Below are 22,133 nucleotides of genomic sequence, written 5' to 3'. Positions count from 1 at the left end.
CTAGTGCCATAATTGAGGAAGGGAGAAGTATAGTACGTCTGTATGGACAAGGTGCTGCTGTCCAGCCCTCTTAAGTCATTTGTTAATGGCGGCCTTTGCTCGGCGCACTCTCTCAGTTGGGTTTTTACACCCTAATTCTGATAATTGGCAAGGCATCTGCATGAGTGATACCTTAAAATAAAGCACGGCGCGATGGTGCTATTTTCTATGGAAGAGGGTTCATTACAAAGCTAGAGAGCAAAAAAAAAAGTCGACCATAGAAATTGACAATGGTGAGCCCATTTTTTCACTCTGGTGCCGATCTGTAGTAATAAGCAGGCATATTTTAAAAAAGGTTTGACCTCTTAAAGTAAATTTAGTCTTTTTCTACTTAACAATTTTTTGAAAACGTACCTCTAATATTTTTCAGTATATATAGATGGTTGCATTTGTTTTTATTTGATTGAATAAACATTAGAAAAACAAAATAATAATTTACTAATTTACCAATTTCAAATTGGGCGGTATTAGCAATTAACTGTAAGATTTTGGTGTTGTTTTTAATTTTTTTTTTAAAATGAAATAAAAAACCACTAGATTTTGTAATAAACACAATGAGAGCATTTAAAATTAAAAAAAAATTCAGATGAATTTTATCCAACACATTCCCTGGTGATAACACCAATCGAGCGAATGCTGGAAGTTTCGTGAAGTTGGCGCAATCACGTCGAGTGGCAGCCTTGGGTCGCGCACTCTGGTGTTTGCGTGTTTGCGTGCTTGTGTGTGCGTGTGTGTGTGTGTGTGTGTGCGTGTGTGTGCGTGCTTGGCAGGTGTAGGAGATCGTCGGTTAATCGCTCGCCCGTTGCAGTCGACTGCTCGAAGATCCTCACCAGTTTCCTGACGAAGACCCAGCCAGACCAGCCCGCCGATCGCCCGCCATGTCTCTATTCGGCTCTATGCACGACCCCAACGACATGTTCATGGCGTCAGTAACTCAATACATATTCTCCCATCTTTCGTTCCGCTCTCTAATGACCTTTTACTCGACCTGTCACGTTTGACGGATGCCCCCCCCCCCCTCATATCCCGTGCCTCCACCCTTCCCCTGCACCCCTTTGGGCCCCCGGGCCGACACGTGTCCTCATTTGTCGCCAATTCTATCTCATGTTCGCATCCATTGTGCGTTGACATTTCGATGGCCAACGCGGTCATGGTAGAAAGAGGGGTGGGGGTGGGGGAGGAATCTATACAAATGTCAAATTGGCGAATCAGGGTATCCAATGTCATCATTCGTATCAGTATCGTGTTTGCCATTGTTACGGTTGGATGCCTTAAATTTAATAATCCTATTATTCAAAGGGGAATCCGCATTTATGTTTTTGTAGCATGACATCTGTCTGTCTCTCTTTTCTTCTTTCTCGTTTGCTCAATGCTGAGCATCGTATTCATTTCTATCATCTGGAAACCGGTGGACGATCTGCCTCCATTCCTCTCGGTCCTGTGCCAAGTTAAAAACAGCGTTTAGGGATGATCCGGTCAGTTCTTTAATTTGATCTGATCAATCTTATGGGAGATCGACCTCGCTCGCTTTCCTTCTAGTATTCCAGTGATTACCAGCTTCTCTACGTTCTTCCTGGCAATATGGCCGAATTAGGAAAGAAGATTTTTTATTTGTGCTGTGAAGAGTCTCTTTGAAACTGAAAGCCCTCTGAGGATGGAGATGTTCGTGCGTCTTACAGTCCATGGAATTCGCAACATCTGTTTCCGGCACCACATTTCAAAGGCATCTAACATGTCCTATTCTCTCATTTTTAGCATCCATGCCTCGACTTCATACAATGCACTGGCGATTACCAAAGATCGCATCAGATAGATTTTCGTTATAGAACGGTTTCTAAGTATATTTTGTTAGATCGATCATCGCCGCATTCGCCATTCCTATTCTTCTTCATAAAAAGAGAGAGCTTCTTGACACGGTGAAGCGCCGTAAAATGGAATACTTGGGCCACTTTATTCGCGGCCCCAAATATCGCCTTCTACAAACAATCGTAGAAGGCAAACGGTGGCTTGGGAGAAAGAAGCTCTCTTGGCTCCGGAACATCAGGTCATGGATGGGACTCAGTCTAGAAAAGCTATTTCGGCTTGCCCTATTAAAGCTATTTATAGGGAAGAATTCGCACGGACCATAAACGATGTCTGCCCATGGTAGTCGCCTACGTCTGAATATCGATTCGGCATTAGAAGAAGAAGAAGAATTCTTCGGCAGATTTATTATTGGAATCCCCCTTCTCTTGAGATCAAGGCAATAAAATCGTTGACTTCTTCATAATATTTTAAAGCATTGGACTTTATGAGGCACTTAAATCTGTCAATGAAGAGAAGTTTTGTTTTTCTCTAGACCCAGGTGTTTACTCACTATTTATATTCTATGAAGTAGTTCAGCTATTTCATCCGCATTGCAAGCCATAATCATTGTGTCGTCTACAAATCTTTTTGCCGCCTATTGTTATACCACCTTTCTATCTATCTGTCCAGTACTCTTCCCATTATGTAGTCCCAATATATCTCTGTTAAACAATCTAAATTGCCATAAAATACAATAATTCTCATATAATTAGATTTATAATAGTTATAATAACACATATATGAAGTTTCGTAATCAAATAAGTCCTTTTTACATACCTCCTTTACGTTTCACTTACGATTACAATTCAGGAAAAAGTTTGCCTCTAATCCGATCGTTTTCATACTTTACCATATTGCTCATTTTGGTCATCAATATAATTAAATGGATCCTCCGCCATTATGATGGTGCACAAATATCGTGTATGACGCGTTTGAAATCTGCCCGGCGAGATAGTCGTTGACGTTTATCTACCGTTTGTTTATTAGTTTTAAACATAGATGGCGGTAGTAAAATAAAATTAATGGTATTTTTATTCAAAATAATAATTTTATATACAAATTATAGAAGAGGTATGTTTTTAAAAAACTTTTTTTTATTTGACACCTGGAGGTTATTCATGTAACTGCCATGCGTTTGTATGAGCTAGTGTAAGCGTGTATACTCGATGCTCAGATGCGCCTGTATAACCAACAAATACCAATTAATCTTTTCATTATTCAAATATTTTCATACTTTCATCCAGAAACCAAACAAATAAAACGATTTCTTGTTCTCATAAACATGTCGTTAAAACAGGAAGGTTCCATAATTCAGTGACAATATAAAGAACTGGAATGAGCCAAATTGTGGAACGGTTCTAACATCGTAAAGTGTGTGGAGTAATTTCGTTTCTCAAAAAATTTCAACATGAGTCAACTGTGATTCAATTGGCGTCATGTTTTACACATTTTTGTGTATATAAAATTAACACATTAAATAAAAGTGAATTATCACAAATCAATTGTATTGTAAAATAAACTTCAATATTTGTCATTTCTATTTCAATAAATTTTTTGTGAATTATTTAAAAAAACGTTTCACAACGGTTTTTATATTCAAGTGTGATGTTTATTCACCTTCACTTTTGTAAAAAGTATCAGAATTGTCCCATTCAAATATACAAACGTACATACATATTTCACATCACTATAATCAAACATATTAATTGATATATACATAGATGACGCAACATCAACAACATTATATTATTTTTAAATATTTTACAAAGATTAAAGTTCATAAAAAGAATTAATTACACTAGCGTTTATTTTATATGTTGACCTGCTGATTAATTTGATGTAATTTATAATTTTTCAGCACATACATGCGGCAAATGCGTCATATGGATAATGTGATGAACTCCATGTTTGGAGACCCTTTCGGCAATATTATGGGAGACATGGGAATGCCCTTGTCCATAATGGGACCTCCTTCTGCTCACACTGCAATGATGCCTTTCATGCCACAGATGAATATGAATCGTTTGATGACTGGTAAATATCATACAATTTCATATATAATAGTATATTTCATAAATCTTCATGATAGCAAAATCTGTTCTACATTTTTTAGGTGGCATGATGAACAATTCCTTCAGTAGCAGTACTATTGTTATGTCTAATGGTCCAGACGGCAGACCACAGGTAATATTTTAGCACATGTTAGGTTTGTGTATATATATTTGAGCTATAATTTAAATCTTGTATTATTTTCAATAGGTTTTCAGTTCAACTAGTAGCACCAAAGTTGGACCGAATGGTGTTAAAGAAACCCGACAAACAGTTGAAGATTCTCGTACTGGCACGAAGAAGATGACTATCGGTAAACATTGCTTGTATTGTTATTATTACATATTATCTGAATCCTGTTTTGTAGCAATACAGCTCAGTGGTTACTGATAATGTTATCAAGTCATGGGTAGAGTGGTCAGATTTAGGAAATACGAATATGGGACATTTTCAGTGGGATTATATTCATATTTTATAATAAAAAGGCACATTTTGTAAATTAAATATATTTTAATGACTCTTACCATTTTTTATGATTTCTTTTTTTAACTGACATTTCTATAGTTATAATATAAATATAATTTTTCCATGGTGACAATAATCTAGTCTATAATAATGATAATATCCAGTCTAGATAATATCATTGTGCTATAATCATAGAAAAAATTTTGTTTTTGCATACTGTTTTAGAACAAAATATTTTTTTAGCTGTCATTTTCATGTAGTTCTATTCCTAAATCAGATACATAGATATTCAGCCGCTTTTTAAATTTCTTCTACATTTACCGGAATAAAATTTTCTTCAAATCTAATTTGGATTAAACTTATTGTTTCTTCTACATACATATTTCATAGCTTCGATTATAGAAATACTTTCCTTTTCAATTTTCAAAACTTGTGCAAGTGTAGCTCTCATTAAACTGTACCCAAACCGTAAATAAATTTCGCCCAAAGTATTTTGACGCGAAATAATCATGATATATATAAATTTTGGAGTCACATACACATATTTATTGCTTCAGTATTGCAAGGTATAAAAAATATTCTCAGATATATTGTTTGTATAGCTATTTACTGAAAATTACTTTAATACTGAACATTTAACTGATCCGAAGACCTCTATCAAGATAGTGGGACAAAATGTTAGAAAATGGAACAAGTCCCGTAAATACGGGACGTCTAGCCACCCTAGTTGTGGGTTCAATTCCTGGCTCGGTGTTGCTGGCCAATCTTTGGATGCAGGGTTGCCAGATTAAGAAAAAATAATCATTAATTCAGCTTCTTCGGGTTTTTAATAATAATCTGTTTCTTTCCTTTCTTCAGGCTGCACTCATTAGACTAAATATTCTTTCGTAAATTGCATTGGAATGTGGAATTGGGAGTATGTGAGACATAATTTTATACAAATTAATGCCAGCGGAATGATTGTTAAAAAATATTATCCATTTCTCATATATTGTTTTTTTCTAGTTTGCTTTAGTCGTACATTTTTGTACATTACAAAAAAGTCATTGTAATGTATATTACAATGCGGCACTCGGGATTTGTCTGTTGAGCTCAGGACAATCCCGCTCAAATAGGGATGTCTGGCAACCCTGCTCGTATAGTAAACAGATGATTTCGCATATTGGGATCGCGCACACAACAATCGTCGCCGCAAAAATCGCGAATATGGAACATTTGACACTCGAATTCTTGGTAGTGTGATGGTTTGTGTGGGTAAATCTTGATGGATGGTATTTTCGGGTGCCAGATGTTCCGTTCGATTTGTGCGGAACAATCATCGAACCAAATGGAATATGTCCCGGAAATACTGGACGTCTAGCCACTTTAGTCGTGGGTTCAATCCCTGGCTCGGTGCTGCTGGCCAGACCTTGGATATATGTGACTCTAGGTCGATCGTTTCCTATCAGAGCTTCTGAATTTATGTGATTTCATTGTTGAAATGGTTTCAAGCAAATAGCCAACCTATCCTCATTTGTCATCATTATTCAAATATAATTTAAAATTTATAATAATAATGTTTACAAAAACATTATTTTTTTACATAAACCCGTAATGTGGCACCATGGTAACCGAAATTTTATGAATAAATATCATTTTCGCTCTTTACAGGTCACCACATCGACGATAGAGCACACGTAATTGAACGTGAACAGAACGTGCAGTCGGGTGATTTAGAAGAACGGCAGGAGTTCATCAATATTGACGAAGAAGAAGCTGACGACTTCAATCAGTTAATATTTTATTTATATACGAACATGTGTTTTTTATTTGTATATTGGTTTTGGACGTTTCTCTTGTCTAATATCGACATTCACCGCTTCGTTGGGTTTTAAGTTGTTATTTCCCTTGCAGTGAATTTGAGCAACGTAGTCGTCGTGCAGCTGCAGCTCAGGCTCGTGGTCGTTTGATGCCAGCTCGTCAAACACCGCTTCTGGCTTTGCCAGCACCACCGCCTGCCACATCAAACAGGTATAGTGCGCTATTCGCCATTCAACATTTATTTTCCAATATAAGCATTTCTATACGGTATATGTATGTATGTATGTCTGCTTTTAATCTATGGTTTAGGCACATTTGTATGCATTATATTATATGATGGACCACTATTATGTATATTCGTATTATGCTTATAAATATTTATATATATAATATCTGTGCATGTATATTTAATGCATTATATTGAACAGGTTCTTTAAACTATCTTTTTTTTGTCTGACATTGTTTCTTTTTGTTATACCTCATTTCATTTACATTAAATGTGGGTAAAATTTCGTTCTCGATTTCTATTGTTTGAATTGATGGAACATGCTTTTCCTCCCGTATTAATGTGCGCGCGCAGAATACGGGAGGAAAAGCCTGTTCCTCTTGTTCCTGTTGTATCCTGCTCGCGCAAATTAAGTGAGTATGTACCGTTTACCATGCACCATTTTTTTTTGATCTTTCGATTTTCGATCTTTGCCTTCCGATATTTGCGTTTTCTGTAATTTAACATTCTGTCTCGTCACGGAGACTGTGTATTTACATAACTCTTTTTTTTATCAATTTAACTGAAGTGAGGTATAGAATCATATTTTTTTATACATATTTCATATTGAATGGATGATTTAGACAAATGAATAGCGTTGTAAATTATAATGAGTAGTCTTAAATCAAATTAAAATATTTCAATTTGGAATAATTTACAATATCTTAATTATTTATTTCTTGCAATTGTTTATCTTTAAATAAATAAGATATTTAACCTGTTATTTTATTTCCTATGCATTAACTACTAAATAATAATATTTTTTAACACTTTGTACGCCAGCGTCTCACCGGCGAGTCGTGTCGATTTCTCTTCCGAGACGAACAATAGGGTAGGTTGGGTTTAGTATCCAAATGAAAGGCCAAAGTCGCTTCACAGCATTTATTCAACAATTCCTGAGAATAATCTGAACTACCGTGTGTACCTCCTTATGAAGGACAAGTTGCACTGCATAGCTTCCCCGATCAATTAATGTGTCTATTATCTAGGCATGTACGTAGTCTACCCTGGCGAGTCGCACACACTCGCCCGGGTCTATAAGAATTCCAGCGTATCTTTTGTTTGGGTCCCGTTAGCCTAATCCGGGGTATCTATTGTTCACCCACGAATGCACTTAGACAGTGGATACTCTTATGTTCTCAAGTTACAATATTTAACGCTTAAAAATGGTTTTACGAGCACTGTCTATGAACAAACTCTGTTACAAAAATCGACGATTTGATTTTTTCCGTATTGTTTTAACAAAAATGCAATAATTGAGCTGCCATCGATTATACTGAGAAATCTGAAACGTCCATAATCTCTCGTGAATCATGACCCGTGTCATGCATATGCTTGCAAGGTCAAACCATACCTCTGGGAGCCTCGAATTATGCGAGTCAAGTCATTTTTTTTGCATGTTAACTAATTTAAAAATTGCTGGCGTACAAGTAAAGTGGCAGTTAACGGGTTAATAAGATCATAAATCTTTTCAGATCTGCCATTTGTTGGTTCTAAAATATCATTGCGCTTTTATTTAAACAAATATTTGTCTAGTTAAAGCTTATCATTTGAATCAATCATCCTTTTTTATTTACACGCATTATTATTATTTTAATTTAGTTTCAAACATTCAAATACATTTCCTGACAATCATTTGCATTGAATGAGTAAATATTTCAATATGATTACATCATGTACGATATTAATAAACTGCGCACGAGGTGTTTTGAATGTGACAAACTCGATTATTTTTGTTTGCTTAACGTTAGCCTTGTATGTAGATTTGTTGTAGTATTATTAGTATTTGTGTAAATTTTAGCAGAAGATCTGGAACAAGTAATATTGGTTCACGTCGTCCTTTGCGCCACTCTTCGAGTCCTTTAGCGTTGACTGCTCCCGTTTCATCCAGGTAAATGGGTCTAATCGATGACAACATATATTATATACATATATACATATATAATCCTAAATGATTTTCAAAAATGTAATAATTATATAAATTTCATCATGAAATTCCAGATATAGCCGCAGACGATACTATTATTAAACAATCATGTGATGTATTTGTCAATATTTATCAAATATTTTGATCTGCCTATATAACATTCGATTTTGAAATATAAAAAAAATAATCTAGATCATATTATGGCTTCTGTTGTAAACAGTTTTATTTGCTTTTTAATAAGTGCTTGTCATTTATTTTTCTTGTTTGATTAGAATATCTATATTTTTTTCAAAGTTTATTTTTTAGTATGTGATGATAATGTCGTATCATGTTTATATTGCATATTATATAGTATAATAAAAAAATATTGCGGTTTTATTAGATTATAATATATTATATATCAAAATATTTATTTATATTTATGAAGATTGTATTTAATTGCCTGCATATTGCTATAAAAATTAATCTAATTAAGTTGGGCATGCTTATATTTGTTTAAATATTTAAGGGAGGCTTGTATGTGATATATTCATATAATTAATTTAACAATGTAAATATTTTTTTATACTGACATTTTTATTTGTAATGAAGGAGTAAAAAATAGCATGTTCGTATACTTTCAGTGCTGGTGTTCGTCACACGTATGGCTCAGTTCATCCACAAAGGTCCAAACAGAGAGGTCACAAGAGCCAACACAACAACGCCAACGATTATTGAGCGCGTTCTGCCTTTTTACTCCCATAAAACGAGTGCCGATGACCAATTGACGTCAAAACAATTTAGGTTAATGAAAAAAAAAATTACTTGATGTAACTCTTGTTATAGTTTAATTCACCTTTTCCTTTGAACTATTTCGAATTTATATTATTTCAAAGTGTGTAATTGATGTAATATTATGGTATGTATCTTAATTGGTCACGGAAGACAGAACTTAGTAATTTATATAATGTAATAATGCATGCAGAGTCGGATTGTTAGGCGGGCATCTGCATCGGTATGGTGTTTAGTATTAATTATTCAAATTTTCTTTATTCGCTTTTTATTTTAAATGAGGGAATTTATATTTTTGTGATTACATAGTTTGTGATAGTTTCTATACTATACATACTGACAGTAGTGTAATTCTGAGTTTTAAATCTCATTTTTTTTTTCTATTTTCAAATTAAATAATTTTCACCGATGAATGTAAGACGAGTTATTAGTGTAATAATATTATTTTGAAGGTGATTTTTATTCATTATATAAATGATTTTATTGTAAACACATTTAAAAAATATGGTATTAAACGTTTATTGTATCAACTCTTGACTTTGACTCAGTTTGAAAATCTCTGCTTTTTATAAACTTTGCACAGTACAATGTTTTTAAATATGTTTACTTATTAAATTAAGATAAATTAAAATTGATGTTGGAGAAAAAGAATTATATTGCAGTAGGGTTAATCAAAATTCCATCTCAGTTTTTCAATGTTTGATTATTGTCGCTGCAAAACCCGTTTTGATTCTAAGGGTTCTGAAAGATTTTCAGTATCACAATTGTAGCCGTTATAGTTTCAAAATGTTTTATAATATAAAATTGTCAATCCTTCCTTATCGGAATGAACTGATTTTAGTGTAAATGTAATAAAAATAAAAATAATTATGCCTCTGCCTTAGGTTTATATTGGAATTTAAGATATTGAAATTATCTGTAGTTGTGTATGTCTTAGTACATTATTTTTCTTGATTATTTTAATCGTTAAAGAATTACGAGCATTCATATAGATTAAAATATGTATTGAAAACACTGACAAACACCTCTGTAATAAAATACAATATAAAAAGATAAAATTCAATAAAAACATCTGTTTTCATTGTCACGAATGATCTGTCTTTTATTTTACTGCTAGATTTACCTGTCACAATTACAATGTAATCCCCATTAAATCTTAATTTTTATAATATACATATGTACATAGTGCATTTGACATTATTAGTCCTTGGAATTATTTTGTGGAGCTTGAAAAATGCTAAAATACTAATACGCCATTTCAAAATAGTATGATCTGAATTAGAACATTTAGCAATTCGGCAGCTCCAACATAACAATCATAAAAAAATGATGACCAGTCAATAACAGATTTTTCGAATCTAATCTGCAAACTGGTCATGTCTTCTCGATTATTCACGTGAGTGAGAAGACAATGTCGATTTGCACGACAGGAGAACACACGGCTTTGAAGGCACGACAACTGAACACATGACTGTTGAACATAACTACAAGTTCACACAGTGACATATGAACTTATAAACCACTGAACTTATAAACATAACCCGTAAAAAGTTTGAAAAACATAGGAAACAGTACAAATAAAATACTCATATTCTTTTGTCATGCGTTCAGTTGTCTGGTCCTATAAGATAAGACCTCTCAGAAACTTGTAAATGGTATGCCATTAATACTTGCCTTACTGTGCTAAAAAAAATCTGCTAACCACTATGTTGGACGCCAAGCGTCCAGTTAAAAATATGTTTTAAGTTAATTATGCAAAATCTTGCTAGGCTAATTATTGTAATTTTATTGTTATTAAACGTCGAATAATATAAAATAAGTGCAAGAAATGAAAAAAATGACGGCTGAAGCACAGCTGTCATTTCAAGGCAGATATCATTACTGTGTACTGAATTCCGCTTCATAATTATTTTCAATTAATGATCAATGTTTTTATTTCGTAATGAGATAATTCTAATTATAGAGGTTATGGTGAGGAATACATAAAATATGAAGACCCTGCATTCAGTATATTTAAAGTACTGGTCACTCGCTATCCATGACAGTGTGGCAAGTGTTATGCATACATTATATGTATATATTGTTTACATAGTCAATATATTACAACAGTAAAAAAAAAATTGTTTTGGATTTCCATTTATTCTGAACCAACACCATGTGACTACACTTCTTGATTTAATTACGAATATAAAATAATACAAAAAATATAGAATATATAGCTAAGATACTATGCTGTAGAAATACAAAGCATTTAATGCGATTACATATCAATATATTGCGTCTGCAGAATTGTTATTATTAATTCAAAAAATAAATGAATAGTGATTAATATTTTATTGCATGTTATTACAACAGCTTGGTTATCAAATCTATGCATATATTTGGATAAAATAAGTTTCTTAGACATAACCGTTACATGGAGAATTTACAAAAATAAAAAACTTTACCAAAAGCACAATAGTACAATGCTAAACAATTTAAATTAAATTTTTAAATAAACATACTTCTTCAAGTAGAATAAATAAAATCTACAACAGTATGAAAAGGGAAAATTAATAAAAAATATAAACCAAACTAAACAGGGCAGCCAGCCCAAAGATTTTAATAAGTGGCGAAAAGAAACTAAAATAATCTAAATTAAACTCAACAAACTGAATTTCATTTAAAAAAACATCCTTGGGGAGTCATCTCCCCCTGAGCCTGTGTTAGTTATCGGCTGAAAGAGTGCATATTTCGTTGTTGATTGACAAAATTTGACTGATGAAAGACGTGTCCGCCATTGTTTCAGCGATCTTCACAATTAAAGATAACAATTCACCATCTTCGTAATTCATCTGACTGTTACACATGACAATTTGCTCTAGCACGATATTAGGCACCTGAAATCAATTAATATGTTCAATTCAATTTAGAAATAAAAAAAAAACTATATATATATATATACAATAATTAATCTAGAAATAATACTAACCGAATTTAAATCATGGAACATAGAGAACATGTATTTGATTCTTTGTTTGCCAGACTTGTCTTCATAGAAGATGGTGAAAGCTGCATCTTTCAAAACAACAGGAAAGTATATTCCAGCAACTAGACGTCCCTTTTGATCCCTCGCTAATAAGCTCCTGTAAACGGATAGTATATTTTAAACATGCGTGTGATATTATATTAGTCTTGAATATATGAACGAATGTTGAAAATCAAGTTTACCTGAAATTATAGACCAAATTTCTTCGTTCGGTAACGTCAATGGCGTTACAAAATGGTCTACCAACGTAAATTAGAGATGTTTGATATTTAACGTTGTTTCCACGAGTTGATCTTTCAGCCCACTCTACATAGTCAGGGTTGTTGATGTTGAAACTATAGTTGTATTCCTTCTTACAATGCGGATCTTCAGTTTGTGTAAACCAGCCTGGAAATCAAATAAAAATATAATTAAATTATTATTAGTATGGTATTATTAGCAACAAAGTATATTTTGAAAAAAGCTTATACTCTTCTTGTTTTATTTTGTTAATTTTAATTTTGGCACTTAACGAGGAGTTTTATCTCCGAGATATATCAGTTTCTTATCTTTCAAATAAAGAATTCAAACTTACATAAATGAAAAAAATTGTAATCTAAATTTTAAATTCAACATTTGATAAATAATCAATTCGGAAAATCAATGAGGATTATTTATCTGTGATGTGTCTTTTAAATAATCAATATAAATTTAAACGAAGAAAATTTGTAAATTATGTTGAATTCAACATTTCATATTCGTACAGTTAATCTAATTTGATAAGTAATTAATTCCGTTAAAATATGAAATTGAATTTCATAGTAATTTTTAAAGAGATATTATTTCTTTGTAATTAACTATTACATTGTTACTTGAGAACAGTTAGCAGTTTCTCAGATTTGTCTATAGAAAAATATCTCCGCGGACGACCACCTTAACGTTGGGTCAATTTTGGAGGTGAAAGTGTGGAAGATAGTATTGTTATTGACCTGTGTGCGGATAACAGCGATCTTGCATGACTGTGACAACCCGGGCGACATGGTATCCCGGATCGCATAATGTCAGGCCTCGTCTGCCCTCGACTTCGATGGGCATAGCCACCAAGACGTGCTCCTTCTCGACAGTGTCAGCCATGGCTTCCGGTCCCGTGCCATCGGAGAGATAGTAGCGGATGTCGTCGATGGACTCCTCGCAGGAGACGAGGAAGGCGGCAGAGGGAGGAACCGGAAGCCGTCGCAGCAGCTCGAGGCCGAGCCCCACGCAGGTGTGCCTGCGGGGGCGCAGCACCGGCCTGTACCTGCGGAAGAAGGCCGGAAGAGGAGGACGGCGGACCGCCCACGCCTCGTACATACTCCGGAAGTTGGAGACGGTGTCGTAGTTGTTCTCGAGCAGGAGCCGCTGCAGGGCCACCTCCGCGCGCCCCGCCAGGTCCTCGTAAGAGGGGAGCCTCGCGAAGGGCAGGGGCGCCGCCGGAGGGCGCTGCGCCCACACGGGCAACGGCAACGGAAGCTGTGGGGGCCACGTGGCCGTCACGCGACCCACGCTCGGGGGCTCCTCCAGTCTTGCCGCTCCGAGTCAACTCGGCCATTCGGCACCCCATCGCCCCACGGAGGGCGCATCCCCGCACGCGCCCTTGCCCTCGCCCTCCGCCTTCGGCCCCCGCCAGCCACGCCGATTCTCATAGCACTCATCAGCTCCGACCAAAGACACCAACGGTGTCCCCGACCCCGACAATTCTACTCTTATTTCTCCGGGTTTTTCACGCTCTGAAAACACAACAAATCATCGAATTAGATACAATGAAATATCAAAGTCTAAAAGTATTGGAGGGATTGAACATTTTCTTTGTAGCATACCAAGGAAATCAATTTGGTCTGCAGCAATGGCCTGCTGTGGAAATCTCCCAGTTTTTATCGCACAACCTCCCTTGTGGGTGCGCGAGCAGGATATGAGGGGACTCGGTATGACGTCACCTTGTTCTGCTCGCGCACACGCAAGTAAGGCAGTGCGGTAAAAACGGAGAGATTTTCATGGCACGCCACTGGCCAGTAGTTGATTAAGGTTAAAAAAAATAACATTAGTGAAAACCTTGTGTCCACTATGATGCTCTCGATAGCAGTGCGTGTCTTTAAAATGCAATCGGTCAACTACTATAGACTGTAATCTCTCGCTTTTAAAAAAATAAGGCAAGATCTATAGGTTTTAATAAGATTTTATTTAAAAAAAAATATATATATATATGGAAGAGATGAAAAAAAACGGTTCCTCTCTTTATCAGAATATATTTTTCTTTGCGTTATTTTAAATGTTGGGTATTCTCTCGTGGGTTCCGAGAAAGACTAATATTGCTTCAATAAATTAGAAAACCTTTCAAAGATCACAAAGCCCTTAGGTTTCGCATGAAAGTTAATTTCGATTTACTTAAGAAACTGCCGAATTATTCAAAAACGCTATAAAGAACGAAGTTTCCGAATTTTCAATATTTTCTTACACCATTATGTACACATTTATCGTTTCAATCAAAACACAAGATTCGAAGAAAATGTAATTTGCCTTATACAAACATATGTAAATATATTTCAATGTTTTCCCGTCAGTAACGAAACATAGAAAAAAACAAGACAAAGTATGAAAATGAAATATGTATACAAAAAATTTGCTCTTCACTAAATGAATTTCCACGAAACGGACATAAAAGCTTTTACCGCAAAAAATTGCAAAATCATTAAAATTACACAGACACGTTCATAATCTCAAGGTGAAAAACGGGTCAAAGTAATGAACAAATTATACCCATCATATATGTATAACAATCGACACTATATCAACGCGTACTGAATGTTGATTTCACAATACGTATATTATCATTAATATAATTAATATTATCATTAAGCAACGATGATAAGAATTATCGATAAGTGTATTAATTTATAATCCGAACGAACACATCATGTCGAAATAAGGTAAATTAATAGATCACCGACCGGTTTAAAACACGTGCTCCAAATAAAAATAGCATTTTCCTCGAGAGCTTTTCCGCTCAGCTACAATATGAATATTTATTTAGATTTTTAAGTTCTACGTAGGCATTTATGTTGTAATTTTAACTCGCCGACCTTCAGCAATCTATTAATACTGAAACTTTCGAGAACGCTTAACTAAATTTGGGGTACGACATTTGACGTACTCTAGACATAAATTAAACGTTACAATCGCATCCTGATTGTTATCGAAATTAACGGCATCAACCGTTGCGAGCACACGATCAAATTATAATATACTATACAAAGTATAGTATGTAGTAGTAGTAGGAGGGGAATGTAGAACGATCTAATTAGATATCCATCATTTGGGTCAGCACGCAACTATAGCGTGAGCCGTTCGAATTTCAAAAGCAGCCAAGTCGTATGAATTTTATATGAAGCGAAAATGTAGCAGCCCTTGACTTTCTTTTGCGAGTTGCTTTCGAATACATTGAGCGAGTGATATCACCGTTAAGTTGTTTTTAATATTGATGAAAAGTATAAACCAAAAGAAAGTTTAATGGAGTTTCTCCATTAGTAGTTTATTTTGGTGTAATGAACTTGAATTAGTTAAACTTGAAGAAGGTAAGCTATCGAGAAGTTGGGAATTTCCAGGTAGGTCGCAATTAGTGAGCGGCCCTAGGCTGTGCCAACTCGAAATAAATGGGTTTCTTTGGTCAATTTTATTTTATTTTTTATTTTTATTTTACATATATACCAGGAAGGCCTTACAGGAAAATCCCAATGCGCCTTCCTGGCCAATTACAAATACAAATGCAGCATTTTTTTATTATAAGTCGTTAAATTGCGAGACACTGAAAAAACTCGCAAATTAACGAGACATCTATGAATTGTACATAAATTTGTATTGTACATCCATCAAATTTCAAATAGTGGTGACATAGTAGGTAGGTAGGATTTTTAGCCAATTTTTTTTTTCCGGGAACCGTTTCAACAATGAAATCAGAGAAAATTGGCAAACTCTGATAGGAAACGATCAACCTGGAGTCACAAATCCAGGTCTGACCAACAGCATACTCTGAAAAATTCATTTTCATTCAGGGATAGAACCCGGCACCTTCTTGACGGTAAGCAGAAGCTTAACTTCCGAGCTATGCTGCTGGCTATTTGAATTTGAATTGTTAACCTTTTTTTTGCTCTCTAGAGAGATAACAATAGAAATTAACAATAGGATCCCGTTTCAGCGCACTTTCGCGCCTATCTCTGATCATAGAATCGGGGCGGTTTGGCTCTATTTACAAAGCTAGACTGCAAAAAAAAAAGGTTGGGCAAACCTTTAAAAATGCATTTACAACAATTGAACAATGAACGGTGCGCTCTGGGTCCGCTCTTTAGTCATAATCATAGCCACAAAGGCTCGACCCAACGATCGAGTGCGATTTAATGCAAGCGCGCAACAATCATGGAGCCTAACTTTCCATGATATAAATTAAATATATAACTTTAATCCATTAAAGCTCAAATCTGTCTTAGCCTCCTCAGTCCTGACGATTTATTTTTTGTAGAAAATATTTTTTTGTAGAATTAGTATTTTTTAAATATGTTTTTATATTGTTCTAAATGTATTTGTGGAAAATACAGTATGTTGTGTCATTTAAAACAACGAAAATAAATATGGCATATCCGGAGCGACGTGACCGGACGGCGACATTGTGCAAGAATTGCCATATAGCATAATTCTCGGAGACTATATGACAACACTGGCCAAATTCAACGAAATATCATTGTGTACAGTGATGTACAAAAAGTCCCAGCGAAAATAAACCGCCTCAATAACAAGCGATGAAGTTAATGTATGTACATCGCAATGTGCACTAGGTCTGATGAGATTAACTTAAATTCTGCCAAATTATTAGCAAAAATAAAAACAAAAAGTTTTAAAATTTATAAACTACTAGTAGCTTAATAAATAAAGTAGCTATTACTACTGTTTCATTGATTTGCAAAGGGGTGGTAGAAAGAGACGTATGGAAAGCGAGCTGTCTTCGCTCCGATCTGATTCTGATGTAATTTTAAATAAATTGTTAATGATTAAACTTTTCTAGCACTCTTCATGTCGGAAACATTAGCTCACTTAAATGTTAGCTGACCCCCGTATGCCGCCGCTAGTGAAAAGCAGTCAATTTGTAATGTAACGAGAGAATAATGTATTCCTGGTCAAATTAATCATCAAACTAGTCGATATCAACCATTTTCCACGTATGATACGAGTTCCACTTCGCAATCACAATGTCTAACGAAAATATTTGATCATATCTAATGTAATGAATAAATAAACTTACAATTACAAAAGCAATTATCGAAAATTAAGAAACACTGGTCCAAGAGTCGGTTTGATTTGCGAAAGTCGTATTGATCGAAAAACGTAAATGTGTACATATGCATATCGACAGCATAAATTTGTTTATGTTATTATATTGGTGAAAGTTTCGCCAATCCATTCCGGTTTTATGTTATATATTGTATGTATGTATGTATGCATACGCAAATGAAAATCGCAGAATGTCGACTGACTGTTTCTGGGAATTCCTACGCCGCAAGCGAATCGGTTTTTCGCGGCAAGATACGTCACAAAGCGAGTTTCCGGAAAATTATCAGCTGCTGGTGACGTCACAACGTTTCGGATATATTTTGTTGACGTCACAAAGTTTCGGATATCTGTTGTTAGTCATCGTGGGTGTAGTTTTACACTTCCTATTTATTAACCCTTTGTCCGGTCCGTGCTACAGCGGATTATTCAATTGCGCGTTAATCATAAAGTTCAAAGATCAACTCTGATAATGGATTCGTTTAAGAACGGTGTAACTGTGCAAGCCCACTCATAAAATTCAACTGTTGCGTAATTTTTTTCAATATTTTTTTTGCCAGTCGATAGTAAAGGTCAAATATTGATGTGAGAGAATGCACAATGTTGCATTGCTCACAATGGTCCATCTGTGCCAATTACCTTGGCCTGATTCATCGTAAAAACCATCCGTACGTATCGACAAATATGGGTTCGTATATATGTATGAAGATTTTTTTAAGTCGAATTTATTGATTTATAATTTTAATGGGGCGTTTCAAAATGGTAGACTTAAAAAAAACAAAAAATACATTCCGCGTCATCATTACCATTTACAACCATTCACCATCCTCTCCAACAGGCTTCCGGTCGTCTCTGTTTTGCGCAACTCTCATCCATTTCACCCCACACTATTTTTTTAAGTTCGTCTACTCATCATCCTTGCGGTCTTTCTTTCAGCCTTTTACATTATCTCGGGTACCATTCCGGCATTTTATATATGGCTTTGTTATGTCAAGCATATAGCGTTTCATACTTTTTGAGTGTATTGGTCTTTTTGTAACATATATTCCACATTTTTGATAAAAAAAAAATGTTAAGATAATATAAGACAAAGAAGTGCTCGAATGGTACCCGAGAGAATGTAAAAATGGTGCAAGAAACGTTACAGGGGAGATGGGTAGATAAAATCAGAAAAATTTGTGGGATGAGTTGGTTAAAATTTGCTCAAAACAGAGACGATTAGAAGCGTTTTACAGAAATCTTCATATATGTGGTAGTTGATGGCGAATGACTGTGAATGATGATATGTAGTCAACAATTATACTATCTACTAAAGTATATAAGTTTTTGGAATTCAATGAATCAAATATTATATTATGCACGAAAATATACAGAATTTAAAATCGATAACAGTTTTTCTTTTCTAGAGATTTTCCGCTATTTGTTTTTCATGAGATGATATTAATTTTAATGATAATTGGTGAAATTATAGATAAATCGTTTCGAATTAAGATGATTATAATAATTTACTATTACAATTTGGATTATCAATTCCGCAAAGTTGATTTTAAAACGCAAAGAAAAGAATAATAAGATTTTGATTTGAATTTATTTACATAGATGTACGTCGAGGGGGAGACGGTCCTATATTATATTCCTAATAAGTGAAACGTAAAGGAGGTTTGTAAAAAGGTTCATGAACTGGAAAAGGTTAAGAACCTCCGGTCTTTGACGTATCCAAATGACCTTTTAGATTCAACCTCAAATTTTCTCGGAAAATCGCACGTTTTCCGATTTATTTTTCACAAAATCGACAAATCTCTTAAAGAATTTCCAAAATCAGTAACGACAATGCATTATACGTGTCTATTTTCGATCGTGCCCACATTACTGCAATGCTGACGTTTCAACGTTAGGTTTTCCCACGTGATTTTGTAAAGATTTTCTTTGTTCGATTTATTTTTTTGAATTCGAATTTGATTTTTATTGAATTCGATATATCAATAAAAATCTAATAAGAAAAAAAAATTAAGATTCGCAAATTTTCAGTGAATATCGCTTCGAAGCCTTTGGACGTCGAATTTAGTTTAAAAATTCAAATATAAGAAATATCGATCGGTGGCCGCGTCGTTGTCTCGCGTACCATATTGCTAATTTCCACGTAAAAATGAAGACAGACAGGACGATCATAAAACATGAGACTGATCGATCTTACTGAGGTCGACGCACTATGGTTTCAGTCGTCGAGGAAAATTCGTAGTCCTCAAATGGAAACAAAGTGAAACAGAGGTTAACGCACGGAGTGACTCCCCACAGTCAGCGAAAATATCCTTTAAGGCACAAGTCCATAAGGGCGAGTTTGGTTCGAGACGATGACTCGTCTGTCAGATTGAGTACAACGGGAAAACGGGAAGGGGCGAGCGTTTCCGGCCGTCGATAAACGATAAGCACTGAAGATATTGGAAAATTTAAGATAATGGGAAGATGATTGATAGATAATAAAGATGGCTTACCCATACAACGGCGAACGGCCAAAATAAAAACAAACGAAAAGGAATGAGCTAACTCGCGCCTCCCGACAGGACGGCGCGTTCCTTACTCTTCAAATCGGGAACCACTACTGGCGCTCAACGCTACAGGACGATCCCCCTTATACCCGCGCCGGCCGCCCCTTCCCCCTGCTGTCGCTGCCCCCGCTCCACCCCCCGCTCGTGTAAACAAAGTGATCATATGATGGCAACGTGTCGGCCATGTCCGCCCCCACCCGTTCTTCGTCTTTACGACTTGCGTTTGCGTTTACGTTTGCGGTTCCGTTACTTTTCGAGTGCCGAACGGTCTGCGACCTGCGTCACGCATAAATCTGCCCTTAATTTTTATTTCATAAATAATATGAGCCAGTCTTGTTTGACCGGTCTGACTTGAATGTTGACTTTCGTGCAGGGGGTAAATGGGGATAATTGAACCGTTACATTTACAACTGACTGTTTGAAAACAAAATAGACGCAAATATTAAATGTTTTATGGGAATTTTTCTATTTAATTATTGCATATATATATATATATATATATATATATATATATATATATATATATATATATATATATATATATATATATATATATATATATACATATATATATATATATATATATATATATATATATATATATATATATATATATATATATATATATATATATATATATATATATATATATATATATATATATATATATATATATATATATATATATATATATATATATATATATATATATATATATATATATATATATGGACATAAATACACATTAGTTATTCGCCGAGTTTTAAAAAAAATTCAGTTTAAAATGGCTCGTCAACTTTTATTTTAAGCACTTATATTCAACCTCAAGATTTTAACCAATTGATATTCAGGATTGATCTCTTATCATTAGAGTACGGATAGCCAAGGTGCCGCTTATTGTTCAACTGTTGTAAATGCTTTGTAAAAAAGGTTCGGCAAACCTTTTTTACCTTTAACAGTGCATTTACAACATTTGAACGATAAACGGCTCTACTTATCATTAGTCTTCGGCGTTGGAGTTTCCATTTCCCAAGAAAAAGCGTTAACTATTTTCAATTGCTATTGTCCTACAAAGCTAGAGAGCAAAAAAAATGTTTGACAATAGTGAACCCTTTTTTTGTGCAAAAGCATCCTGATCGCATTTCCTTACTTATCATGTTTAAGTTGATACAAAGCATACACACACCAGTGGCGTAGCTACATAGCAGCAGGGTCATGCAAGGCATGAGGGCCTAGCTTGACAAGGGGCCCAATTTTTTAAACACTCAATATGAAAAAAATATTATTATCAATTTAAAAATATCGAAAGTTAAAACAGAACATACATAATTTAGTTTGTTGAACAGCTGCTTAGAAAGTGAATTTTATGCTATTTTTACAAGGCTATTCTATGTTACACTATGCTAATTTACTCTACCAATAAATATGGCGAATGTTGAAAGGTCTTTCAGTAAGTTAAAAATGATAACAAAAGACAAAAAAAGAAACTATCGGACAATCAAGATTAAATAATCTCGCATTAGGGCGAAATCACACAGTGGTGTATGTGGCACGTGGGTTTTTTTATATTAAAATATAACCCTTTATGCAGAAAACATCCTATGTCCGTTTATTTATGAATGGCATATGTCGTATCAAATGAGTATTTAATTATTAAACCTACCCGGAAATATTAATCAATTTTTGTTTATCTATTTTTGTTAATTGTTTACAAACTAAGTTTAGAATTGAATTATCTATATATTGTATATAAAAATGAATGTCTGTGTGTGTGTGTGTGTGTGTGTGTGTGTGTGTGTGTGTGAATCTCGAATAGGCTCCTAAGCCACTGAAGCGATTGTGATGGAACTTTCAGGATTTATTGTATGCATGTCCGGGAAGATTACTGTGAAAAAAAAACGGGAAAAAACGGGAACGGAAACGGGAAAAACGGGAATGAGTGTCATTGCAACGCAATAATTTCAAATGTGTTCGATGCCTGCGTTTTTCCGACAAATGGGAACGGGAACGAGAATGAGAACGAGAACGGGAACGGGAACGGGAATGGGAACGGCAATGGGAATGGGA

General features: G+C 34.7%; 2 protein-coding genes across 9 annotated transcripts; one reads left to right on the top strand and one right to left on the bottom strand.

The window, feature by feature from the left end:
* The first annotated feature begins 684 nt into the window (after positions 1-684).
* LOC143916952 (myeloid leukemia factor-like) lies at positions 685-10,254 on the top strand. 7 transcript variants are annotated; one of them, XM_077438261.1, is made up of 9 exons: positions 689-964; positions 3,743-3,918; positions 3,998-4,068; positions 4,144-4,246; positions 6,049-6,169; positions 6,292-6,408; positions 8,265-8,354; positions 8,465-8,505; positions 9,014-10,251. In XM_077438261.1, the coding sequence occupies exons 1-8, from the start codon at positions 918-920 to the stop codon at positions 8,490-8,492; spliced, it is 753 nt and encodes a 250-aa protein (XP_077294387.1). In that variant the 5' UTR covers positions 689-917; the 3' UTR covers positions 8,493-8,505; positions 9,014-10,251. The 7 variants fall into 7 exon arrangements, with proteins under 7 accessions (XP_077294391.1, XP_077294386.1, XP_077294387.1 ...); XM_077438262.1 differs by having other exon boundaries at positions 700-964; positions 8,465-8,500; XM_077438263.1 differs by having other exon boundaries at positions 704-964; positions 8,268-8,354.
* Positions 10,255-11,786: 1,532 nt separating this feature from the next.
* Positions 11,787-20,205, bottom strand: LOC143916951 (uncharacterized). 2 transcript variants are annotated; one of them, XM_077438257.1, is made up of 5 exons: positions 20,013-20,205; positions 13,158-13,934; positions 12,372-12,576; positions 12,133-12,286; positions 11,787-12,040 (listed from the first exon to the last, which is right to left on the bottom strand). In XM_077438257.1, exons 2-5 carry the CDS (start codon positions 13,516-13,518, stop codon positions 11,867-11,869), a joined length of 894 nt encoding a protein of 297 aa, XP_077294383.1. In that variant the 5' UTR covers positions 13,519-13,934; positions 20,013-20,205; the 3' UTR covers positions 11,787-11,866. The 2 variants fall into 2 exon arrangements, with proteins under 2 accessions (XP_077294383.1, XP_077294384.1); XM_077438258.1 differs by lacking the exon at positions 20,013-20,205 and adding an exon at positions 14,962-15,037.
* Positions 20,206-22,133: the final 1,928 nt, after the last annotated feature.

Source organism: Arctopsyche grandis, chromosome 9 (assembly GCF_051622035.1).
Source record: "Arctopsyche grandis isolate Sample6627 chromosome 9, ASM5162203v2, whole genome shotgun sequence".
Classification (NCBI taxonomy): Eukaryota; Metazoa; Arthropoda; class Insecta; order Trichoptera; family Hydropsychidae; genus Arctopsyche; species Arctopsyche grandis.
This window is presented reverse-complemented; position numbering and strand designations above follow the sequence as displayed.